Genomic DNA, 23824 nt, shown 5'->3' on the forward strand with positions numbered 1-23824 from the left:
TACCACTGATCTATGCCCTCTTCCCATGAAAATATAGTTTTATTGGAATGCCATCAGGCATTCAATTATTATATATTGCAGATTTTAGGCTATGACCAAAGAGGACTTCTGGTCATAAAGCCTAAAGTCTTCATGATGTGGTTCTCTGAAAAAAATTTGCAAATTCCATTGATATAATTTTATATCACCAAAAATATTGACAGGTTAGTGGAACATGAATCCCTATGTCCAATCCACAAGAAGAATTCAGGTTAATTTGAGAGTCAAATATTTGAGCATTCATCCACTGGTAATGAAAATTAAAATCTAACTATGAGTAAAATTTCTGTAACCAAGTGGAGTTCCAGTGTGGCAGGCAGCTTCTTTCTGCAATTTGGCAAGTTGTTAGAACTATTAGAACAAAATGAACTTAAGATGTGTTAACAAGCTAAGTGCTTTAAATATGCTTTATATTTGAAATAATACATACTGTATAAATCTCACCTCATTTTAAAAAATGACTGCATACCACATTATTTACAGATGTAAAATCAGAATTATTAAGAATATTTAGACTATTTCTAATTCAAAAGTAAATCCTATAATATTCTTTACATGTGTATATGTAATATATCAGTATAAAATCTTTTTATATATGAATACATACATAAAAAATTAGGATAAATACAAAAGATCCTTCTTGCATGTTTTCTATATAAAATATACACATTGTGGGCTGGGGTTGTGGATCAGTGGCAGAGCACTTGCCTAGCATATGTGAAACTCTGGGTTTGATTCTCAGTAAAGAAAAAAAATAATATATATTTGTATGTTATAAATATGATAAATGTCCTTAACACAAAAACCCCAAAGGAAATAATGATAACCACCACAAATACTGGTCAGATATTTCTCCTCTAACAGAAAACAGAGCCTCTAGAAAAAATTTCTAATCCCAGCTCTGGAACAAGAAAATAAATGATGTGCTTGAAACATCTTGTTGTGCAATAAAGTCAAAAGTATTCCAGGATGAATAGGAACACATCAAAAATATGTGAAATCAACTTAAAAGGGCAGCTGCTGTCCATTTCTGGGGGATGTGAATAACAGAATAATAAGCTTTTTCTTCTTGCCCACTTTTGCAAACAAAAGTTTATTTGTTTATGTGGAATCAATAAAAAAAATTATTTGGCCATCACCATAGTAATAATTTGAGACAAGGAGGAATCATCAATAAAATATTAATTTTAGTGGGTAAAATTTTAAGGACCAAGCAGATATATACAAAATATTTATGAAAAAAAGGAATATAAAGGGTAAATAAATGCTATGTTTATCATGGCCCAATGTGATAGATACTACCTTAACCAAATAATTAGTCAACACTAAACAATGTTAAAACCAAGTGTCCCTACATACCTCCACAGTTTCTTGTGTCTGTGTAATTGAGGCTCCAGATATTTGCTTACTCTTAAAAGTAGAGACTAACTCTAGATCCTAGAGGATGCCCACCATTACTAGAGGCTGATCACAGTTTGTGACCATGTCTGTCAGTGCTGCCTGAGTATGCTGTATTATAAGAAGTAAGCATTGCATGCATGATGGTCTTTCTCTAGTGGCATAACCTGAATTCACTCATGAGAAAACATCACATGATCCTAAACTGAAGGAAAATCTACAGAACTACTACTGACATACACCATTCAAAATCATAGATGTCATGAATAGCCCAGAAATACTCAGGAACTGTCCCAGATTTGAAAAAAAAAGACAGAAGAAACAAGACCACTGGAAACAGTAAATAATTGATACTAAAATTTCCCAAAATTGGATTTATTTTGGTTCAAAGACAATTGTTGAAATTACTGGCAATTTGGAATAGATTTGTAGAGTAGATATTCATAATACAATTTCCCTATTTTGATTATTGCACAATACTTATAGAAGGTAATTTCTCATTTTAATAAAATATTACTATTTAGGAATAAAAAGACATGTGCATCTTGCAAATGGTTCAGAGATAAAAACTGTTATGTACCTATTATCTAGAAATGGAGAAGAAGAGATGAAACAAGTTAACAAAATAATAACATTTGAGGAATATTTCCTAGGAATTCTTTGCACTACTGTTATAAATCTTCTATAAATCTGAGATTGTCAAAATTGAACATTTCTGAAAGAAAAATAAATCTTAAAAATATTAACAAGTAACAGCATACTCAATAAAATAAACCATAAATCTTTATAGGTATAATTAAATGAATAAATTTAGTGGTGGATGATTGATTAGGATATTTATAGCCTCAAACTATCTCCCCACAAAAATATTAATCAGAAAGTAAAATCCTGCAAATACCACATTAATGACCAATATTAACATCAGCAGTAATGAGGATATTATAAGTCATATGATGTGATTCAAAGAAAAATTACAGAATTGATTCTGTGATACTCTTGCCAAAAAACATGTAATCGAGTTCCAATCATAAAGAAATGAGAAAATCCATCTTAAGCAATTCTACATGCTTTCTCCCTGGAAAGATTCAAGGTCATGAAAGTTAAGACGAAGAAATATTTAAATCTGAATGCACCTGTAAAATACAACAATTAATTTAATTTCGTGGCTCTGAATGAAATGTTTTCTTATAAAGGACAATATATCAGGCTACTAGAAAAACATGAAAATAATCTTAGGATTTAAGTGGTTGAAGGCATTATGATAGAATGTATTAGTATTGATTTGAGAAACATCATTTGCTTAATTTTTTTTTTTGCTTTTTTCTCTTTATACAATCTTGGAAAATAATAATGAAGTTGCAGGTTCTAATATAAAATGCTTTTGTCCACTGAAGCATTTTAAAGTGAATTGCTAACATATGCCATCTTTCATGATATGTTTAGTATTTCCTACAAGTCAGAACATGCTAGATAACAATATAAACTTCATATGAAATGGATATGATTAACAAGTATGCTGTTATGTGTTAATATTTTAAAAATTAATTCACAATGAATTAAGGTTGTATTGTAGTTATCTAGCATGTTCTGACTTGTAGGAAATTCTAAAAATATCATGAATGATGGCATATGTTAGCAATTCAATTTAAAATGTTTCAATGGACAAAAGTACTTTATATTAGAACCTGCAACTTTACTATTATTTCCCAAGATTGTATAAACAAAGAGAAAAGGCAAAAAACATTAATCAAATACTGTTTCTTACTAGGAAGAAATCGTAAGTCAGTGCTTCAAATTAAAATTATAAAAATTTAAAGATTATATGTTTGATGGCAATATAATAATTCTAATACATTAATCCATTAGTGAATACAGTAACTGGCATACCAAACTAATGTTGCCTAATTCTCTGGACCCATATTCAGTGATACATTTTTTATAATACAAATAATCCATCATTAATGTGATATTTAGATCCACCAAATTACTGTTGACCATTTGGTTGTTGAATGAAGCTTAGATGCTAGCATTTAGACAGTTTGAAAACATATCTCAATAAAAACTGGTTTGCACTTGCACTTTAAATTTTCTTACAGATGTAAATAATTTTCATATTTTGAGAATTTTATCATATATATATATAATACACACATACATTTAAATTAAGTTTTTACATCACACATTTCATCAAACACTTCAAACATTATATCAACAGTCTGAAAAACACAATATTAGCTTTCATATTTTTTTCCTTAAAATCTTTGTATATACTTATGATGTTTCCAAAAATAGATCTTGTCTTGGCTTATTAGTAATTCTTAAGACGCTCCCATGGTCAAGATTCGAATTCTGTAGCAAGGGGAGAGAAAAAGAATTATATTTTTTCTCAAAGATTTTATAAGTATGAACCAATGAAGAAAAGTTGAGAACTTTTCATTGTTTATAAGAATAAAAAAATAGATATGTATGTTCAATATACAAAATTACTATGAAATGCAATATGCCCATATTTTCATACACAGCTCTCATTATTACTGAGTATTAGAGCTTTGGTTTCTTCACACCTTATGCAAAATTTGACATCCATATGCTAGGGTATTCTAAAAGCACTAGGATGATAACATGGAGATGATAATGGACACCCCTCAACAGTCATATACCATAACTTGAAAAGCAGGCAAGCAGGCAATTTCCATACAGATTCATTGTCATTATGACAGAGATAAAACAGGATACTACTGGAACACTTAGAAGGGACTTCTGTCCCAAATTTGTGTCAGTGTTTGTGGTCCTTCAGTGGAAGTAATATGTGAATTAACACCTGAAGGAAAAGGAGAAATTGTGACAGGAAGGGAAGAGAAGCATGCAGACAATGAGATGAGAAAGAACACTTGTGGAGTCATCAGTGGTGCAATGTCACTAGAATCCAGAGCAAAGAGACAGTACAGCTAATGAGAAGAGAAAAAGCTAAATAACCTGACAAGAATCCAGTTGATTTGGGTATTTTAATTTTGGGCTAAGAAATTTCAGACTTTTATTTTGAGGGCAAAATGTAAACTAATGTCAGAATCATGACAGGGTATTTTAAATGCTTAACTAGGTCAGTCTGGGCTTTTGGCCATAAGCCACAAAAATGGGTGAACTCATTTTTTCCCACAGAAGACTGTCAGTGTACAGGCTGACAGTTTCATAGTGAGGTAGAAGTGGGGAAAAAAGGTAGTTTCAAACTTAAGATTTTTCATTTGTTGATTTTCAAACTTGAAAAAAAATAGCTCTTTAATTGTAATTAATTTCTTCTCAGAAGTTATGACCAGCATTTTTGAAGCATTTGGCTCATTATAGGTGTGCACTTGATGAGAAATGTGTGAAAATACTTGCAACTCTTGCATAAGTATTATCATATAGAGTGTCCTTTATATAAAAGCTGTTCTCTTACTAATTTCCCAAATAGGGTCTAAAATAGTTTACTGAACACAGTAAGTATGTTGTAATGATAACAATAAGGTGATGTCCAATGCCTTTACACTTTTGATGTGAAAACAAATGATTTTGATCAACAGAATTCCCATTCCTGTCTTTTATTTCAGGGAAATTAATTTAAACAAAATTTTTACTGGTGCATTTAATTATACATAATAGAGAAATTATGAAATATTCACAGATACACATAAAATAATTTGATTACTCTTTCTCTCTAGTATTTTCTCCTCTCCTCTTCTCCCTTCATCTTTGAAAAAAATTTCAGTGATTAAGAAGACATATCTTTGTGTCTTAATAGAAGAGAGCTTTTGAAACTCTCTGATTAAGGGTAGCATGAAATACAAATTAATGTTCCACAAGGAAATCTAGAACTATTAAATTAACTTTTAAATAAACTAGCTTATGAATAAGTAAAAAAATAAATATCACTTTCTCGAAGAAATACAATGGGAAAAGAATTGCCCCTCAAATCCCTTTGCATTGTGTCTACATTCACACACATTGTCTGTAAATGGTAAATTATCTCATTTTTCTGTTCAGAACTAATAAGAACAACTTATACTTTCATCATACATAACAACTTTCATTATATTTTTGTACATAGTCATCCAATTTTATGATTCTGAAGCACTTCAAGCCTGATTTTTATTTTTTTCAGAAAGATATTCATGTAAGAAACTGAAAAAAATATACATTGTAATTTATGTATTAAAAACTATTCTTTCTGTCACAATTATTTGACTGCAGCATTGTTTTGAAAAGTTTAGATTTGTTCTCCTGTGATTTTTTTAGGTCAAAATGTCAAATAAAAGAATAAGGTTGAGGCCACATTTAACATGGATGTGCACGGCTTTACTGTGAGTTAAAGAAGATCATCAAAACACTATGGAAGCAGGGTGTGGTGGTACATGCCTGTAATCTCAGTGGCTCAAGAGGCTGAGACAGGAGGATCACGAGTTCAATGCCAGCCTCAGCAACCGTGAGGCTCTAAGTAACTCAGTGAGACCCTGTCTCTAAATAAAATACAAAATAGGTCTCGGGATATGGCTTAGAGGTCAATTTCCCTTGAGCTCAATCCCTGGTATAAAAAAGCAAAAATGATCTAAACCAAGGTTCAGTGAAATGGGAATTCTAACAACAATGATATGCAATGAAGGCAAGATGCTACCTTTTATTTGTTCATTTTCAAGCAGATATTTCATTGTTGTAATATTACCCCTGATCAAAAAATGGTCAAATATTATAGAAATATCTTCAAATGGGTTCAAAATACTTGAATATTGTTTTTCTTGCCATCTCTTAAAAATATGGCTTATCACAGTTGGAATAATATTTGACTCAACCAAATGAAGTCTTAATATAAAGGAAATCACATGGTTGTACTGAAGAGCTCCTGTTACACAATGAAACCCTGATCTTAACTCTAACCCTAACCCAATCCAACCCATGGAGTTGGGGACAGCACTCAGTGTGGAATAGTGAAATGAATCTGATCAAATTTTTCTGTGTATGCTTATGAACATATCACAGTGAATTTCACCTTCATGTATATCCATATTTTATAATTTAAAAAAACTAGAAATAAGTATAACATAGATTAGTAGAGCAGAAGAAAGAGAGCACAGGGAGGAAGCAGGGGAGATAAAGCAGAAGTACTGGTCACTGAATTAGAGTACATTATATTTCATTCTAGTTTAATTATATAAAAATTAACCTCAATATTATGTATAAATATTATATATATATTTTTTTCACCAAATTAAATAATTTTAAAACTTGCCATAAGATTAAGTAGAGGGATTGTGGCTCAGTGATAGAGTACACATGTGAGGCACTGAATTCAATCCTTAGCACCACATAAAATAAATAAACAAAATAAAGATATTGTGTCTATCTACAAATAAATAAATTATTAATAAAAAATAGTAAGTGGAAATTCTCAGTAAGAGGGCACAACACTGAAAAGAATCAAAATAGAGAGAGTGCATGCAATCATGAGTTTGTAATTTCTCTAAAGAAGTTCACATATTTCTAGGGGGCTTCAAACTTGCAATTAAAGTATTGTAGGTGAAAGATAGAAAACAATCAGAGATGTGTGACTTTTCAGGTAACAATGTGCCTTCTTGAAAAACTCTTTTTGGAGGATGCAATTAGAAATATTGGTATTTTAAAGATAACTATAGCAGATGATATATACCTTAGTTTATTTGACTACCAAAGCCATTTTACTATGTTGAAGTATATTAAATCATCATGGTTTCCATAAAAATATGCAACTAGAAAATTTTAGTAAAGCTAGAAAGATCCATACTTAGTGAACCAGTTCAAGAACTTAAAGAACATTCTTTGAAGATCTTTTCAAGCATTTACTACCTCCACATGTATATTCTACCTCGATAAATCATCTAGATAAATTAAGCATTTGACTCTGAGAGCAAATGCTTAATTCAGAGCAACAACCACTGGTGCAGAACAAGATACCTAGGTTGGTGATCAAGATAAATTATAGCTGCTTCCAAGAAAGATGACACATTAATTTGTTACCAAGGCTTCAGGAGACTCCTGTCCATTCATTCTGTCATTCACAGGCCCCAACACTGATCAACAGAATATTTTTAACCACTTTGCAAGTTATACTTCCCTTCATTCCTGTGATGATCTTTCCCTTTATCACAAGCATGACAATGTAGAGACAGAAAACTATACATAACATTTTGTCTCTAGGTACCATCTAAGGATAATATCAAATATCAATATAAAAGGCGTCAGAATGTGCCGAGAAGGTAGTTTTAGCAACACCGACCATGTAGGGTTTAAGTAATAATCTTTCAAAAATTATTAAACTTGTACATGTTTCCATGTTATGAAATGCTTAGAAACAATTTGGACACAATATACCTATCTGGATTAAAAACTTCAAAAATACTTAACTAGAAGTCTAATAGACAAGATTACATATAGGAGAACACTAAGAAAAGAAAGCTTGATAGTCTGCTTCCAGATGTAAAATGTGAGTGAACGATAAATTTCCTAAACTAATATATCAAAAGTACATTAATTTCCTAACATTACATCTACACATTGTATTGTCTAGTTAGCTTTTGCATGCTACTGATCTCATGAATCTGTCTTGAAGTTATGCAGTAGAGAGAAATTAAGGAAATTAAAGTGCTCTCTTTAAGTCTAGGTTTTGTCATACTTGTGGAATTTTGATTCTTCTATATAGATGTGCTATATTCTTCCAGTTGCATTTCTTAGAATTTTTAGTTCAGATTCCAGATGGCTAATTCTGAGTTCCATTTGACTTCTTATTGAAGCAAAATTAGTCTGTCTTAACTGCTGTGAAATTTCCACAGCTGCTGCTTGTGTCTAAAGAAAATAAAAAGAATGCATTTTAAAAACAATTAGAACTAAATAATTATTATGTTTTTATTTCATTTAGTTCTGAGTCAAAAATTCACCCCACAATTTTAAATGTGAAGAAGAAAGATGATAGACTTTAAACTTCTGTCATCACTATCAACTACATTAAACCTGAACTAATAATAATTAAGTTCTTTCTTTCCTCCTTCCCTTCCTCCTACCCTGCCCATAAACTACATTAAACTTGAACTAATAATAATTAAGTTCTTCCTCTCCTTCTTTCCCTTCTCCTCCCTTGCTCACCTCCTCCCCTTCTCCTCCTCCTCATTTCTATTGCAGATGGAACCCAGGACCTTGCACAGGCTAGACAAGCTATCTACCATTGAACTGTGCTCTTAGTCATGAATCATTCTCATGTTAGTACTCAGATCATCTGATAAAGAATAATAGAATCAATTCAAAGTATAAAACTTGAAAAATTTAAACTAACAATTCAAAAGTATGTTATATTTCTTCATCACACTTTTTCTTTTCTCCTCATAGTCTTATTTATGCTCACTATTATACAATGTCAAAGTTATCTGATAAAAATCATTATTCATATTGAATTAGCTATATGAATGATGTAAACTGAGGTATTTGAAGGGGGCATCAAATGTCTTCTTCCTCTTAGAAATCTACACAACTTTCCTCAAGAGATATAGAATACACATATAATGTATGTATCCAAAATACAATTTACAGTGAAATAAATTAAAGCAGATTACAGATAAATAACATAGTCTGTAAAACCAGAAGTACTTGTTTTTGCTTCTCCTCTAAATTCCATGTTGCTTGTTGTTCAGTGCCAGATTTCCACTGTACTCCTTGGCATTGTTCTACTCTAGTGCTCTGGGTGTGCCTTGAAAAGTTTGCTACATTTTCTTCCAACTTTTTTTGATTCCTTTCTATTTTTTCAAATGTATCATGTATACTTTTCAAAAAAAACAAGTTCTGCATAAAATATTGATAGTTTGATTTCAATTGTAAATGTTTTGAAGATGCATTGTCCATCTTTGTAGTAAGATCATCCATCTGCGTGAATAAAATAAGTATGAAATAACACAGTATGAAAATAAGATACTGAAAATATTTAATAAAAACTTAAAGAACAAACTTTACATAAATTCAATTGGAAAAAAAACATAATCTACCAGCATTATGATGAGTAGATTGTTTCTATAATGCAAGGTATTAGCTTTTCAGTTGGTCAAGGATTACAGATCTATAAATCTATTCTGGCTACATAATGAACGTTGGGGAAATCTATATAGAAGATTTTTCCCATACTGACACAAGTATGAGCATTATACAGATGAATTCACTATCAGGTTAAATGAATTTAATTTTACATTTAATCACTAAAGTATAGTTAGAATAAAAGTCTTAACAGATCAATCTATTAACAAAAAGTATTGGTATGATATCAAATAGTAATTTTTTAAAAAACAACTATTAGACAATAATATTTTCCATTCATTCTAAAATAGGTGTGAATATCAGATATTACTCTCACCTTGAGTGAATTTATATTTCAACAAGATAATCACCAGTTAAACACTGTTGGTGACAAAAAAGACAGAGAAAATGCATAAAAAATAAAAACTTATTTTTTTGTGAGCTCGGAATAAAAGAAATCAAATTAATAAAAACAGACAAGACAAAAAGCACAGCATGAGTAAGACAGAGAGATAATAAAATCTTCACAATTCATGAAGACCACCAGCAGGCAGGGTAATAAAAACATGTCCAAAAATTAACTTGTAAATATATGTTTCCAGGCATGTAGTACTGGTGTAGTCAAGAGGTGGAAGCATTTTAAGGTTCATCAACTGATGATTGGCTAAGTGACATATTCATAAAACAGAGTTCACTAGACAATAGAGAAAAAATAAAAGTGATGCTTGCTACAACACAGAGGATTCTAACAGTATTCTAAGTCAAAGAAACTGGTAAAAAAAGAAAAGACCTAGAGTTGTATAAAATCTACTTGTATGAAATATCTATTACAGAGTAATTTTAGAGTTGAAACTATAAGCCAACTTCCTCAACAAGATTCCTCAAACCAAGAATATCAAGAATCAATAAATGAGGGCTGGTAATTCAGTGGTAGAGTGCTTGCCTTTCATGTGTGAGGCACTGTATTTGATCCTCAGCACCACATAAAAATAAATAAAGATATTGTGATCTATATACAACTAAAAAAAGTTTTAAAAGGATCAATAAATCAGTTGGTATTGAACTAAAAAACTTTTTCACAGCAAAGGAAATAATCTAGAATATGAACAGAGAGCCCACGGAAGGTGAGAAAATCATTGCCATGTGCACCTCAGATAGAGCATTAATCTGCAGGATATACAAATAACTCAAATTATTTAACACCAAAACAACAAAACCCAAATAACTCAAATCAATAAATGGGCAAAGGAACTGAAAAGGCACTTCACAGAAGAACATATGAAAATGGCCAACAAATAAATGAAAAGAAAATCATCTCTAGCAATTTAGAGAAATAAGCCAATCTTCCACATCCAAAGGCTGATATTTAATCCCACTCCAGTCAGAATGGCAATTGGCAAGAATACAAGTAATGATAAATATTGATAGGACTGCAAATTGGTGCAATCATTTTGTAAAGCAGTATGGAGAGTCCTCAGAAGTCTTGGAATGTAACCACCATTTGACACATTTATCCCACTCCTTGATTTATAAACAAAATCCTTAAAATCATACTACAGTGACACAGCCACAACAATGTCTATAGTAGCTCAAATCACAATAGCTAAGCTATGAAACCAACCTAGGTGCCCTTCAATAGATGAATAAATTAGAAAAATATTACTCAGCTGTGAAAAAGAATGAAATTATGGTATTTGCCAGTAAATGGAGGGAATTGGAGATTATCATGCTAAGTGAAATAAGCCAATCTCCCAAATCCAAAAGCTGAAAGTCTCTCATAATAGATGCTAACACATAGTAAGAAATGGGGGAGAAAAGAATAGAAGTTCATTGGATTAGATAAAAGGGATGGGAATGAGAATGAGAATGGAAAAGACAGTAGAAAAAATTGACACAACATTTCTATGTTCACACATGAATACATAACCAGTATAACTTAACACATAACACATAAAAATGTGAAGTTATACTCCATGTATGTATATGTCAAAATACAGTCTACTGTCATGTACAACTATATATATATATATATATATATATATATATATATATATATATATATAAATTACTGTTGTCTACATTTATAAATTATTAAAAAAAATATATTGGTGGGGCTATGGCTTAAGTGGTAGTGTGCTTGCCTGGCATGCACAGGGCACTGGGTTTGATACTCAGCACCACATAAAAATTAAGTAAAAATGTTGTGTCCACCGAAAACTAAAAAATAAATATTAAAAAATTATCTCTCTTAAAAACACACATACACACACACACACACACACACACACACACACACACACATAGTGGTTTTCTAGGACTTTGAAAGATGGAGGGATTAGAAAGCTGACAGCTAAGAGATTGCAGGTTTTTTTCAAGACCACGAAATGATCTAAAATTGACTGTAAATGGTTATATAACTCTGTTACTATTCTAAGAGACACTGAATTTTACATGTTAAATGGGTGAATTGGATGGCATGTGCATCATATATATCATAAAAATGCCTTTTAAGAGGTCTACTGAAAAAATTAGATGACATTTTTTATTGTCTAGATTGGATATCAGTCCACACGTTATACAAATATTTACATGCTTTCATAATGTATCTAAAGTGAAAAAAATAAATAGCCAAAGTTTTCCAATAATTAAACAATAAATTAAAACACACATGTATTTTGAGAAAAGCATAAAAACCTTTTTTTTACAGACTTTTTTGAGATTCATTTAGTAATTACCTGCTGATTCTGTATAGATGCACAAAAATGAAGGTAAAAAAACCAAAATTGCCTGAAACATTCTATTAAATACTAACCTCTGATTTAATTTTCCTTGTCTCACCATGGAAGTAGAGATAACATTAAAAGCTGCTGGGTTATAGAAAAAAACTTTCCTCAGGGTAGATATTTTAATAAAAGATGTATGATGTTGTAAGAGAAAAATTCCATAATAAAATTTAAGTGTAAGAAATAAGTGCAGAATAAAGATCCCAAAATATAATAAAATCAATTATAATAAAAATATAAAGAAGTCTCTTCATTGAAATTAGCATCCCAGAACAATTTTTATTACTTAAGCTGGTGTAGATTTACAATTGTCATGTTCACTTTTATACATAGTTAACTTGTCATTTGTCCTAGTGTCTTCATTAAATCCTGTCTTTATCTTTTAAATTCATGTGAAAATGTGATAAATCTTCTAGTGAAGCCTCTTATACAGATTGTAATATCAGGGTACCAGCCAGTTGTTTTTCAAGATGTCTTATAATTACTTGATATTTCTGTTAATAATTTTGTTATTCAGCTCACTTTAAAAATATACTAATAATATTTTATTATGATATTTTTACTCTGAAAAAAAATTACTACTTACATCACTTTATCCTCTTTTTTGCATGCATGTACACTCCTTTTTATTTCTGAATTCCCTTAAGGAAACAGAAGGTTCTGTATTTTTGCCTAATCACTATCACATTCCTTAGATGATGGGGTCAGCTCTGTATCTCTACATACTGCTCTTGATAGAGTTGCAATGTTTAACAACCAACTAAATTCTCAATCAGAAATGATTACACAAGTCTAATTGGTGGTGGTGAATTGTAAAGATGTTATTATCCTTCTCATATTAGATGATCAAATTAATACCCCAAATCCTCGCATCTTTAAAGCTTTGCTAAAATAATTCCAATATACTTTCATGAACTTTTGCTAAAGTAATTCCAGTATACTTTCATGAACTTTTGCTAAAGTAATTCCAGTATACTTTCTTGAAGAATAAAGAAGACCCTAGGTAACCTGGCCTCCACCTCACTGCCTGTCCACATCTCCTGGAAATCTCACTGGTCCTCACACCAATCCTGCTGTATATAAATCCTGCCACCCTCTTTAGAATGGACATGGAGGTTCAGTGCCAAATTAATAAACTTTAGTTTACAATTTTCTTTGTACTGAAAGACACTATATAACTTTCAGAATAACAATTGGGCCATAAAATGAAGAAAAATATTAGCAAGTTATCATGGATACATACAACAAATTACAGATTAAATCAACTGTGGTTTTACTGCAATTCTTCACATTAGTCCCAATTTATGATAATGACAAATTGATGCTTTTAAAGAGGTGGACAAGTCATGAATGAAAATATAAAATATCAGGTCAGTTATTTTCAGATTTAAGATAAATTGAAATGACTAAAAATAAATTTATCAACTAGAAATATATAAAAATATAGTAAAGAAAATATATTACAAAATACAGCCTCTACATTTCAGTTCAACTGGGAAATCTGAAATGTGCTGTCAAAGTAACTAACTTAATTGAAGCTAGGTATGAGTATTTCAATTTATCTGTTTCATTGTGATCTTAAAGAATGGCAACAAGAAGATATTAAAATTGTTATTCAGTGATGGGATGTATCTCATTGGTAGAGTATGTGTTTAGCATGTGCGAAGGTTTGGGTTGAATTAACAGCACCAAAATTAGATATTGTTTCAGCATTATTTAGACCATATTACTAATATCAGCATATACTTCTACTAAAAATCTGTAACTCAACCTCTTAAATCTTTATAAAAAACAAAATTTCTTAAATTGAGGGATCTGTCAGATCCAAGTTTTTAAAATGTCCTCCTTTTAAAATATTAAAATTCATTTTATCTGTCATTTATGTTTAGTTGGCACATGACTACCTACAGTTATTTTAAAATATGTACACAGAGTGTAAGAATTAGAGAGGGAAATTAGAAGACTTAGCACTTCAAACAGAGATTGGTGGTGCTGGGAATGAGGCCTAACTTATATTTGCTGGAAACCAGGTTGTACTTCTGGGTTGATACAGAAAACACATTTATAATATCTAAATTTTTATTTTCATCAAGATTCAACATTTATCCATAAGCAGATATCACTTTGAGTATTTCTTCAAAAACTCTTTATACATTTATCATTCTTGATACTTACTTCTTCTGCTTTCTCCTTTCCATATTGATCCAATTGTTCTTTTAAATGATTATTTTCATTGATTAATTCCAAGTATTTGTTTTCCAGCACTAGATGATGTTTGTCATTCCGAGCTTGAAGTTTTTTTATAACATTATAAAATTGAGTTTGGATATTAATAACCCCATCTTTTTTAATGTCACCTTTGTTCTGATAGTCATGCAATTGGTCTTCATGCAATGTAGTGTCACTTTGTAGTTTAGAAATCTTCTCTCTGGAAGCTTCCTGCTTTCTGAGGTGTTCATCCCTTTTTCTTTGTTCATATTGAGACCTGTGTTCCATCCCCATAAGTTGGAACTGTCTTTGTTTTAGGTGTCTGTTTACCTGTTCAGTAGCCAAAGTCATTACTCTGAGAGTACCTCTTGTCTCACACAGCTCGTTTTCTAGGTCACTTATTTTTATTTCAGACTTTAGATCCTGTTGGGAAGGAATCTCACTACTAACTTTTAGGTTAGATACATCAATATTCTTTTTTTCCTGTGAACCAAAGTCTTTATCTCTTGCTCTCTGGAAAGCAAGTTCTAGATGTCTTTTTGGTGTTGGACTTTCACCATGATAGTGTGGAGCAGCACCGGGTCTGGCAGGGTGTGATTTGGATTCTGTTTCTGGTCTCTCTGTGCTTTGTTTTTCACTCTCTAGTGTGAAATTTTGCACCACATTCTCAGCTTTCCAAATATCCAACTGTTCTTTGTATTGGAATATTTCTGGAAGTGTTTCCTCATTCAATTTGTGTGCCCATGGAAGTCTGTCATTCTTTTCTATTAAAATTTCAGTATTCACAAAGCACTTATTTTCCTGATTCTGATATTTTATTGTGTCCATTTCCAGTTTCCTCATAGAGATTTCATCCTTTCCCTTGTAATATTTATGCGATAGCTTGTTCACTGTCCCATCACTAGTAGAAACCTAAATAAGACCAAGGATACATTTAGCTACCACTCAATAAAGTGACATTTCATAATTCTCACTGAAATTAAAGAATAACCTGTACATTTATATGGTGAAAGGGTTTCAATAAATAGATACCCCACTGAAGAAAAATTAGATGTAAACTTCTGAGCTTATAGAAATACAAATTCCAAAGAGTTCAAAAGTTAATTAAAAAAATAGATCTAAGAGAGTAAAAGAAAAATGGAATTTAAAGAATGTCAGAATTGCCAGGTGTAGAGGCACATGCCTATAATCCCAATGTCTCAGGAGACTGAGGCAGGAGGATTGCAAGTTCAAAGCCAGCCTTCAGCAATTCAGTGAGACACTGACTCATTCATTCATAAATAAATAAATAAATAAATAAATAAATAAATAAATAAATAAATGGCTGAGGATGCATCTCAGTGGTTGAGCACTCTGGTTCAATTCATGATTATTAAAAAAAGTAATTAAGGATTGAAAAAATATGCATTACAGCAGAATGAAAGACTAGAGTAAGTGATTAATTAGTTTTCCAATGTAAAGAGATCATTTTTCAGAACAGAACCAGAGAAAAACCCACATATATACAGTTATCTAATACTAGATAAACACACTATAAAACATACATTGTAGAAAGGATAGGTTCTTCGACAAATGGTGCTGGGAAAACTGAAAATTTATATGTAGTAGGAGGAATATAACACCTATTTCTCACCCCACACACAACTCAACCCAAAGTGGATCAAGGACCTAGACATTAGACAAGAGATCCTAGGCCTATTACAGGAAAAGACAGGCACAAGGCTCCATCATGTCAGTGTAGGAACTAAATTCCTCAAAAAGACTCTTAAAGCACAAGAAGTAAAATCAAGAATCAATAAATGTGATGGTATCTTTACAGCAAAGAAAACCATAAAGAATGTGAACAGAAAGCCTACAGAATGGGAAAAGAATCTTTGTCACTGACACCTCGGATAGAGCATTAATCTCCAGAATATATAAACAATTCAAAAAATTAACACACACACAAAAAGAAACCCCACAAAAAACAAATAACACAATCAATAAATGGACAAAAGAACTGAGCAGGTGCTTCAAAGAAGAAGATGTGCAAATATTTAACAAACATATGAAAAAAAAATGTTCAACATCTCTAGCAATCAGAGAAATGAAAATTAAAACTACACTGAGATTCCATCTCACTCCAGTCAGAAATGATAAATATAAAGAATGCAAGTCACAATAAGTGATAATGAGAATGTGGGGGAAAGATTCACTCATACATTGCACCAAGCAATCACTCAGGGAAGCAGTATAGATATTCCTCAGAAAACCTGGAATGGAATAACATTTTGACCCAATTATTCTGCTCCTCACTGTATTCTCAAACAATACTATAGTAACACAGTCACATAAATACTTATAGAAGCTATTTACAAAAGCTAAGCTGTGGAACCAACCTAGGTTCCTCTTTCAACAGATGAATGGATAAAGAAAATGTGTCATATATACACAATGGAATCAGCTATGAAGAATGAAATTATGGCATTTGCTGGTAAATGGATGGAACTGGAGAATAGCATGCCCAAGTGAAAATAAGCCAGTCCCTCAAATCCAAAGTCTGAATATTCTCCTTAATATGTGGATGCTAACACATATAAATGTGGGGGAGAAAAGAATAGAAGTTTGTTGGATTAGACAAAAAAGCTGAGAGGGGATGAGAAAGATAGTAGAATGAATCTGACATCACATTTCTATGTTCACATATGAATACATGACCAGCAAAACTTCACATCATTTTTGACCTCAGGAATGGAATCCTAAATAGAAGAAGTTATATGTTATGTATGTATAATATGTCAAAACACCTCTACTGTAATATATACCTATAAAAATAATAATTCACTATTTCTCATGTTGATCCACTTTTAGAATTATATTATCTACACTTTAAGCAGTTAAAAATTCCAAATATTTTATTATATAACTATCTGTTGTAATGGCTTCAGTGGCAAATAAAAGAACATTTAACTTTAAGAAGAATAAGTTTGCAATCTGACACCTCATGTATTCAACCAGCTAGTAGTAAAAGCCTTAGCTCTACATCTACTGAGACATACAAAAATTCCCCAAGGTCTTTTCCTGAAAGTATTCCTAACATATTCTGTTTTCTAACATTTTGCATCCAGGAATGAGAATTGCATCTATTGATAAATGACAGATGTAGGAACAGCACTAAACACATGTATGTATATCAATGAACAATGTATCACTATTCTGAAAAGGAGCACAAAGCTAAAAACATAGGCAAGTTGCAGGATTTTCTCCAAGTCTTTTGCCTCTGCTTCTAGTGCTCATCCACAAAGCCAGTTATTTCTGTCTTGTGAATGGATAAACACCAAAGAAGAATTGTGTTTCAAAATACAAATGCCAAAAAGGCAAAATGTATAAGGCTCTACTCAGAAAACCCTGAGATTGCTACTCAGTAGCATTTGTTTCATCTCAGTGAAATATGAAACATGAGTAAATATAAAATAGGGAAAATAAATGGACCTTATTTATTGGGAACAAATACCAGTAATTTATTTCTAAGAACATATTATGGTATGCCATTGTTTCCAAAGGTGTTTTGTACTGAAATAGAAGATTACTTGGAGCAAAGTGTTTGTTTCTCTCCTCAAATGTGAGAAAATAATATACAAAACTAGAGTATTCACTGGCCCCACTTTTCCTCCTTACTTAACAGTGGGAGTAATAATATACATCAACACAACAAGGGAGTGAAGTCATTTCCCCAAAATAGAAGATCTACTATTAGAAGCAAGGGTTTTGAAATCATAAAAAATCATCTATTCCTGTGGAAAATATTAAAAGTCTTTTCTCTTTATAAGGTTACTCTGAAAGTCATCATGGGACTCCTGCAGAGAAATAGAGTTGAATTAAGAACATTATTTAATTCAATGGGACAAAAAAATGGCACTTCACCTCCAATATATGTACATTTTGGTTATAAATATATGGATTTAAAACCTTCTATATGTTCCCATGATGAATACTGGCAAATAAAAGAACATTTAATTTTAAGAAGGATGTTTAACTATGTTACACACACACACACACACACACACACACACACACAAACACAAACACACACACTCACTCATTTGAAAACAGGAAAATAATTCAGAAAACATTTCCTTTTGCATATGTCTATTTCTTTTTGCTTGCAAAGATGTTTTACTGAAATTTCATATTGTAAATTCTAGCATTTGGGTCTCACAGAAATTGTAGGTTTCTTTTTGTCTTGCTAAAATCTACAAATGTGTTTCAGCAAGATTTTGTCTGCATATCAGCAGGTGATAGAAAGTCTAAAAGGTTAATTTAAGAGTGGTACCTTCAAGATTAAAAAAGAAATCTAAAAGGTAGATTTATTCTTTATGAGTAAATGTCTTATATTTCAACTGCACAAATGACAGATAAATTTGGCTGAGTAAAAACATTTCTAAAATACAGGCAGAGATGTAATTGTGAGACACATTTTTAAAGGAGATATGCATTTGGAATGGTCATTGTAAAATTATCTATTACTAGTAAGCATTTGCAAACAAACACATTTCCCTCAAGATCTTAATGAGTAAATAAATTATAGTAATTTTACAATATAATTCCTTGACATTTCTAGTAAATAAACTAGAATTATACATGTCAGCCTAATAGAAGACAACACTATAAACTACAGAGTGTGGTGTGTCGTTTCCAAGATATTAAACCTACCCAAATGATATGTAACTTTAGTGATTTGTAAAAAAAGTAATGGTATCATCTTTATAAAATCTGTGAGATTTTAATGTACTACATTCAAAATACTGGCTATATTGGGGAAATCAAATAAGAATCAGGTTACAAGTAGAAGATATCAATATATCTGATATGTTTATGACTTTCAAAATATCCTATAGCAAATGTCACAAAACACTAAGCTGAGTTTAATGTGGGTGCTGGGATACCAGTTTTTTAAAGTATTTTAAAATTAAAAAAAAATTATAAAAAAATGTTTTAACTAGTTCATAGTTATTTAGTCTGTATCTTAACATAAAAAGCCCTAAATTGGTATTCATTTCAGTGATCAAACTCAACTTCTTCATTCAGGAAACAACTGCTAAACATCTTCGGGATGCTAAGATTTGCAGTAACTAGTTTTGCCATAGATGTCATCATTTAATTTTAAAGTCAGATAACATTGTGTTTTAAATCAAAATAGTAGTTCACACAGCACATACCAATGCTTTTGGATACAACACATTTCATATAAATGGAGGTCCTGAAAGTCTTTATTTCCTGTGGTAGATGTCTGAAGTGTATGGAAGTACACACACACACACACATGATGACTGCATGTTGGTGAAATTGCCAAACAGCACATTCCTCAGACCACATTGCCATGGTTAAGTAAAACATGGCCACATACAGTAAATTAAAGGGATTTTATAATAATGCTGATGAAATAAAGTAAAAATTTGAAACTTTACTGAAGGTTCATTTACCTGATTAAAATGATTTCTTGTACTCTCCAATTCTGTATCTATTTTACAAGCAGAGATTTCAGGTTGGTTTCTCACTTTATCCTCTTTGTTATATTCTTTTTCTTTTTCTTTTAATGGGTAATTACTTTTTTCATGCAACATATCATCATTTTTTCTCTTCGCCTCTTCTTCTTTTAAGGTACATCTGAAGTTAAATATGATTACCTTTAAATTGATTTTTGCCAGAAAACAAAAATGTCTTTTATATTCTGGTTCTTTGTATGCTGATTTAGTATCCTAATAAAAATTCTATGTTCTCTGTAGCTTTTCTAGGTTCATATTTTTAATTTCTCCTTTAATATTATCTAAAACATTCATAATTGAAAAGCAATAATAAAATATTTTTTGTTATTTGGTAAGTTTCTATTACTAGTAAATCCTTTAGATACTACACAAAAGGAATTTTGAAATGACTTCGTAAAGTGACAAGTTAAAAGTGATTTATTGGCACTATCATAGATCCTTCCAAGTTAAAATGATAATTTCAAGTCAAATAAGTTTTAAAGTCTTGTCGTTTGTTTATATACAAACTTATGAATTCAGTAGTAATAAGATTTTGTCTTCATAAAATGTGTCAGCTATATCTACAATTGGCTTACAGTGTAACAACATATTCAAAAATTCTTCTTTTAACATGTATCTTTTGTTATATATACTATACTATAACCCAAAACTGCCATAAGAAATCTAATACCTGTTATTACACTTTTTATGTTTCCTTTATGGTAACACTTTCAACTTGTTGATCATTATGTATTTTACAAACAACTTAAAACCCCCTTTTGAACAAAAAAAGAAGCTAATATTTAATCCAATAATGAAGAGTAATGCCCTTCACGGATGGATGGAGATATATATATATATATATATATATATATATATATATATAAATATGCATATGTATATATATGTATATATATATATATATATAATATGCATATATATATGTATATCTATATATAACACACACAAAATGGAATATTAGCCATGAAAACTAACTTTATTTTAACATATAGTCTACTGTCATGTATAACTAAAAAATATATATGTTTTTTCAATATAGAAATCTGAACAAATTTGATTTATGAATAAAAATGAATTTAAATAAATAACTTATGATCAGTTTTAATTTTATATTTTAATGAATGTTAATGCTAAAAATGTAGCCGAGGGTCTAGCTCAGCACGAGCACATTACATTAGTCACACAAAACCCTGGGTTTGATCCTAAGCATCAGAAGAAAAACTATAAATCTATAAAAACATGTTTCAGGGCAGTGAAAAATGCCTCATTGGTGGAATACAAACTTTCTTGAGAACAATTTAGAAATCCTGATCAAATATCTTTTTAAAGTTCCCCCACTAAAACTAAATAACTCTACATTGAATTTTTTTCAAAAGTAAACAAAAATATAGAAAATTATTTTTCTTTCATTTTCTTTTGTTCTCACCCCCATCTTTGCTACTCAGGATTGAAACCATAGGAACTAAACCACTTAGCTACATCCCAAGGCCTTTTTCTTTTTTTTTTTTTATTTGGAGACAGGGTCTCACTAATTTGCTAAAACCTTGCTAAGTTGGTGAGGGTTGATTTGAACTTTTGATCCTCCCGTCTCTGGCTCCCAAGCTGCTGAAATTATAGACACATACCATGGCATCTGAGTAGAAAATAATTTTTTTCTAAATAATATTTCTTCAACTGTTAATTGTAATGAAAAAAGTTAAAATATAAACAAATAGCAATCCCAAACTCTGTTTGTTAAATAAATAGATTTAACAAAAATAAGCAGTTGGGTTTCCATAGAGACATTAAAATTGTGGTGGGAATAAATATGCATTTAGTCTTTAGAAGTAATCACATTTAATAATGAATGTTATATCATTTGTAAGAATTTTATATTTTATTCAAGTTTTATCTACTGCAAAATGCTAACAGATAAGTCAACAGTTAAAAAAAATCTTCTTCTTATTTCTACTAGAATAAAAGAAAACATGCCACCCTTTCTTTAATGTAGGATGTAATACCTCAAATTGTGAAGTTGTTGTTTCAATTCTGTATTTTCTTGCTTAAACTCTGATACCCTCTTTTTTAGCGCATGAATCTCATTGTCCAGTTGTGCATTTTTTTTTACATGTAGCGAACACTGTGTGCAGTGACTTTTTTTAAGTTTTATTATTCTTTGAAGTGATAGAACTGCTTTCTGGGTTTTTGATGGGCTAACAGAATCTGTCAGAAATAAAAGAAGACAGAAATAAAATATATGAGAAAATATATGAGTAATTTACATATATTAGTGCTATATATTTCACATGCATTATTCATACACAAAACCAATGAGTGTCTAAACATGTGATACATTATGCTTCACTCTGCAGATAAAGCAGATGAGATAAGACCCCTTTTGTTCTTTATCTTAAAGTTTAAGGGAGAAGAGAGACACATAAAAGATTATTATAATTTTAGACAGATGATATAAGAGTTTGTGATCTAATAAAGGAATCTGATCTACAGAAAAGATTCCTTGAGGAAAATGGGAATACACTGAGAAATGAATAGAAAGCAGGTAGAATATGAAGAACAGTATTCTTTCCAACATAAAAAATGTTCTGAGAATGTTATGCAACCTGGGTCTATCCAAAATGAAGTAATAGATACAGATTCAGTTTCTACCTGAAAAAGCCAAAATCAAAACACACAAACTTCACTCATACCTTCAGTCACGTCCATAATTGAAACTCCCATTTTCTTACCACATTTTGAATTGGCTGGTCTTTTTATTCTGGTACGTGAATGAAATTTCTCTGCCTGCACAGCTTCTTTTTCCTTCATTTATTTCCTGTACTCACTCTCTCTGCCTTTCTCAATGTTTATTCCCACTTCTCCTCTCTACTTCACAATTTCCAACTCCCCTGTGATCTATATATGTCTTGTATAGAAACTAAAAGGGACAATCCCACTGTAACCTGCTGCTGGACTTTTGGTCTTAAGAGAGACAACTCATTATTTTTCTCACTTTTTAATTATTACCTATTTACTAGGTTCATTTCTCCAATTATTAGAATATATCAGCACTCATGTTAGAAATCAATATTCTATTCAAGAACTGTGAAGAGTGTGTAGTTCTTACCATGGACATGTCCGTCTGCTTTCTCTTTTGCTCTACAATGTTTCTCTCCAGATGACTGAGAAACACACATCTGTGGATGACCTTCAGAGAATATCTGCAAAATAAAGGACCCTGATGAGCTGCATGAAGACTTCATGATCACTCTTTTAGACATCATCCAAATTTTGGTCTTGAAAGCAGCTAACTAAAATGTAGACAAGAACAGACTGAAAAGTCATACTTTCCACAGGGCAACTTAGCATTCTGCTCCAGATGAAGCTGAACTCTTATCTTCCAATGGCTCCTGATTTGGTAAAAGCAAGATGGATGGTTTGTTTTATGAACGTAGCAGCACAATTTTTTGGGGCACATAAATTGATAATTGTTATGTCTTGTTGGTGAGTGGTTTCCTTTAACAGTATATAGTGTCTTTCTTTATCCCTTTTGATTAATTTTGGCTTGAAGTCTATTTTATTTGACATGAGTATAGCCACCCCTGCTTGCTTCTGAGGCCCATGTGCATGGTATGAATTTTCCCAGCCTTTCACCTTCAGCCTGTGTGTGTCTTTTTCTATCAGATGAGTCTGCTGAAGGCAGCATATTGTTGGATTTGCTTTTTTAATTCAGGTTGCTAGCCTATGTCATTTAATTGGTGAGTTTAAGCCATTAACATTGAGGGTTACTATTGATATATGGCTTGTACTTCCAGTCATGTTTGTTTGTTTGTT

General features: G+C 31.2%; 1 protein-coding gene across 2 annotated transcripts; it reads right to left on the reverse strand.

Annotated features, from left to right (window-relative positions):
- Positions 1–1781: 1781 nt before the first annotated feature.
- Positions 1782–23235, reverse strand: LOC144375087 (ankyrin repeat domain-containing protein 26-like). Of its 2 annotated transcripts, XM_078038637.1 has the most exons (7): positions 23118–23235; positions 22015–22216; positions 19952–20135; positions 14457–15401; positions 9082–9354; positions 8117–8286; positions 1782–3786 (listed from the first exon to the last, which is right to left on the reverse strand). In XM_078038637.1, exons 1-6 carry the CDS (start codon positions 23185–23187, stop codon positions 8149–8151), a joined length of 1812 nt encoding a protein of 603 aa, XP_077894763.1. In that variant the 5' UTR covers positions 23188–23235; the 3' UTR covers positions 1782–3786; positions 8117–8148. The 2 variants fall into 2 exon arrangements, with proteins under 2 accessions (XP_077894763.1, XP_077894764.1); XM_078038638.1 differs by lacking the exon at positions 9082–9354.
- Positions 23236–23824: the final 589 nt, after the last annotated feature.

This window comes from Ictidomys tridecemlineatus, chromosome 2 (assembly GCF_052094955.1).
Source record: "Ictidomys tridecemlineatus isolate mIctTri1 chromosome 2, mIctTri1.hap1, whole genome shotgun sequence".
Lineage (NCBI taxonomy): Eukaryota > Metazoa > Chordata > Mammalia > Rodentia > Sciuridae > Ictidomys > Ictidomys tridecemlineatus.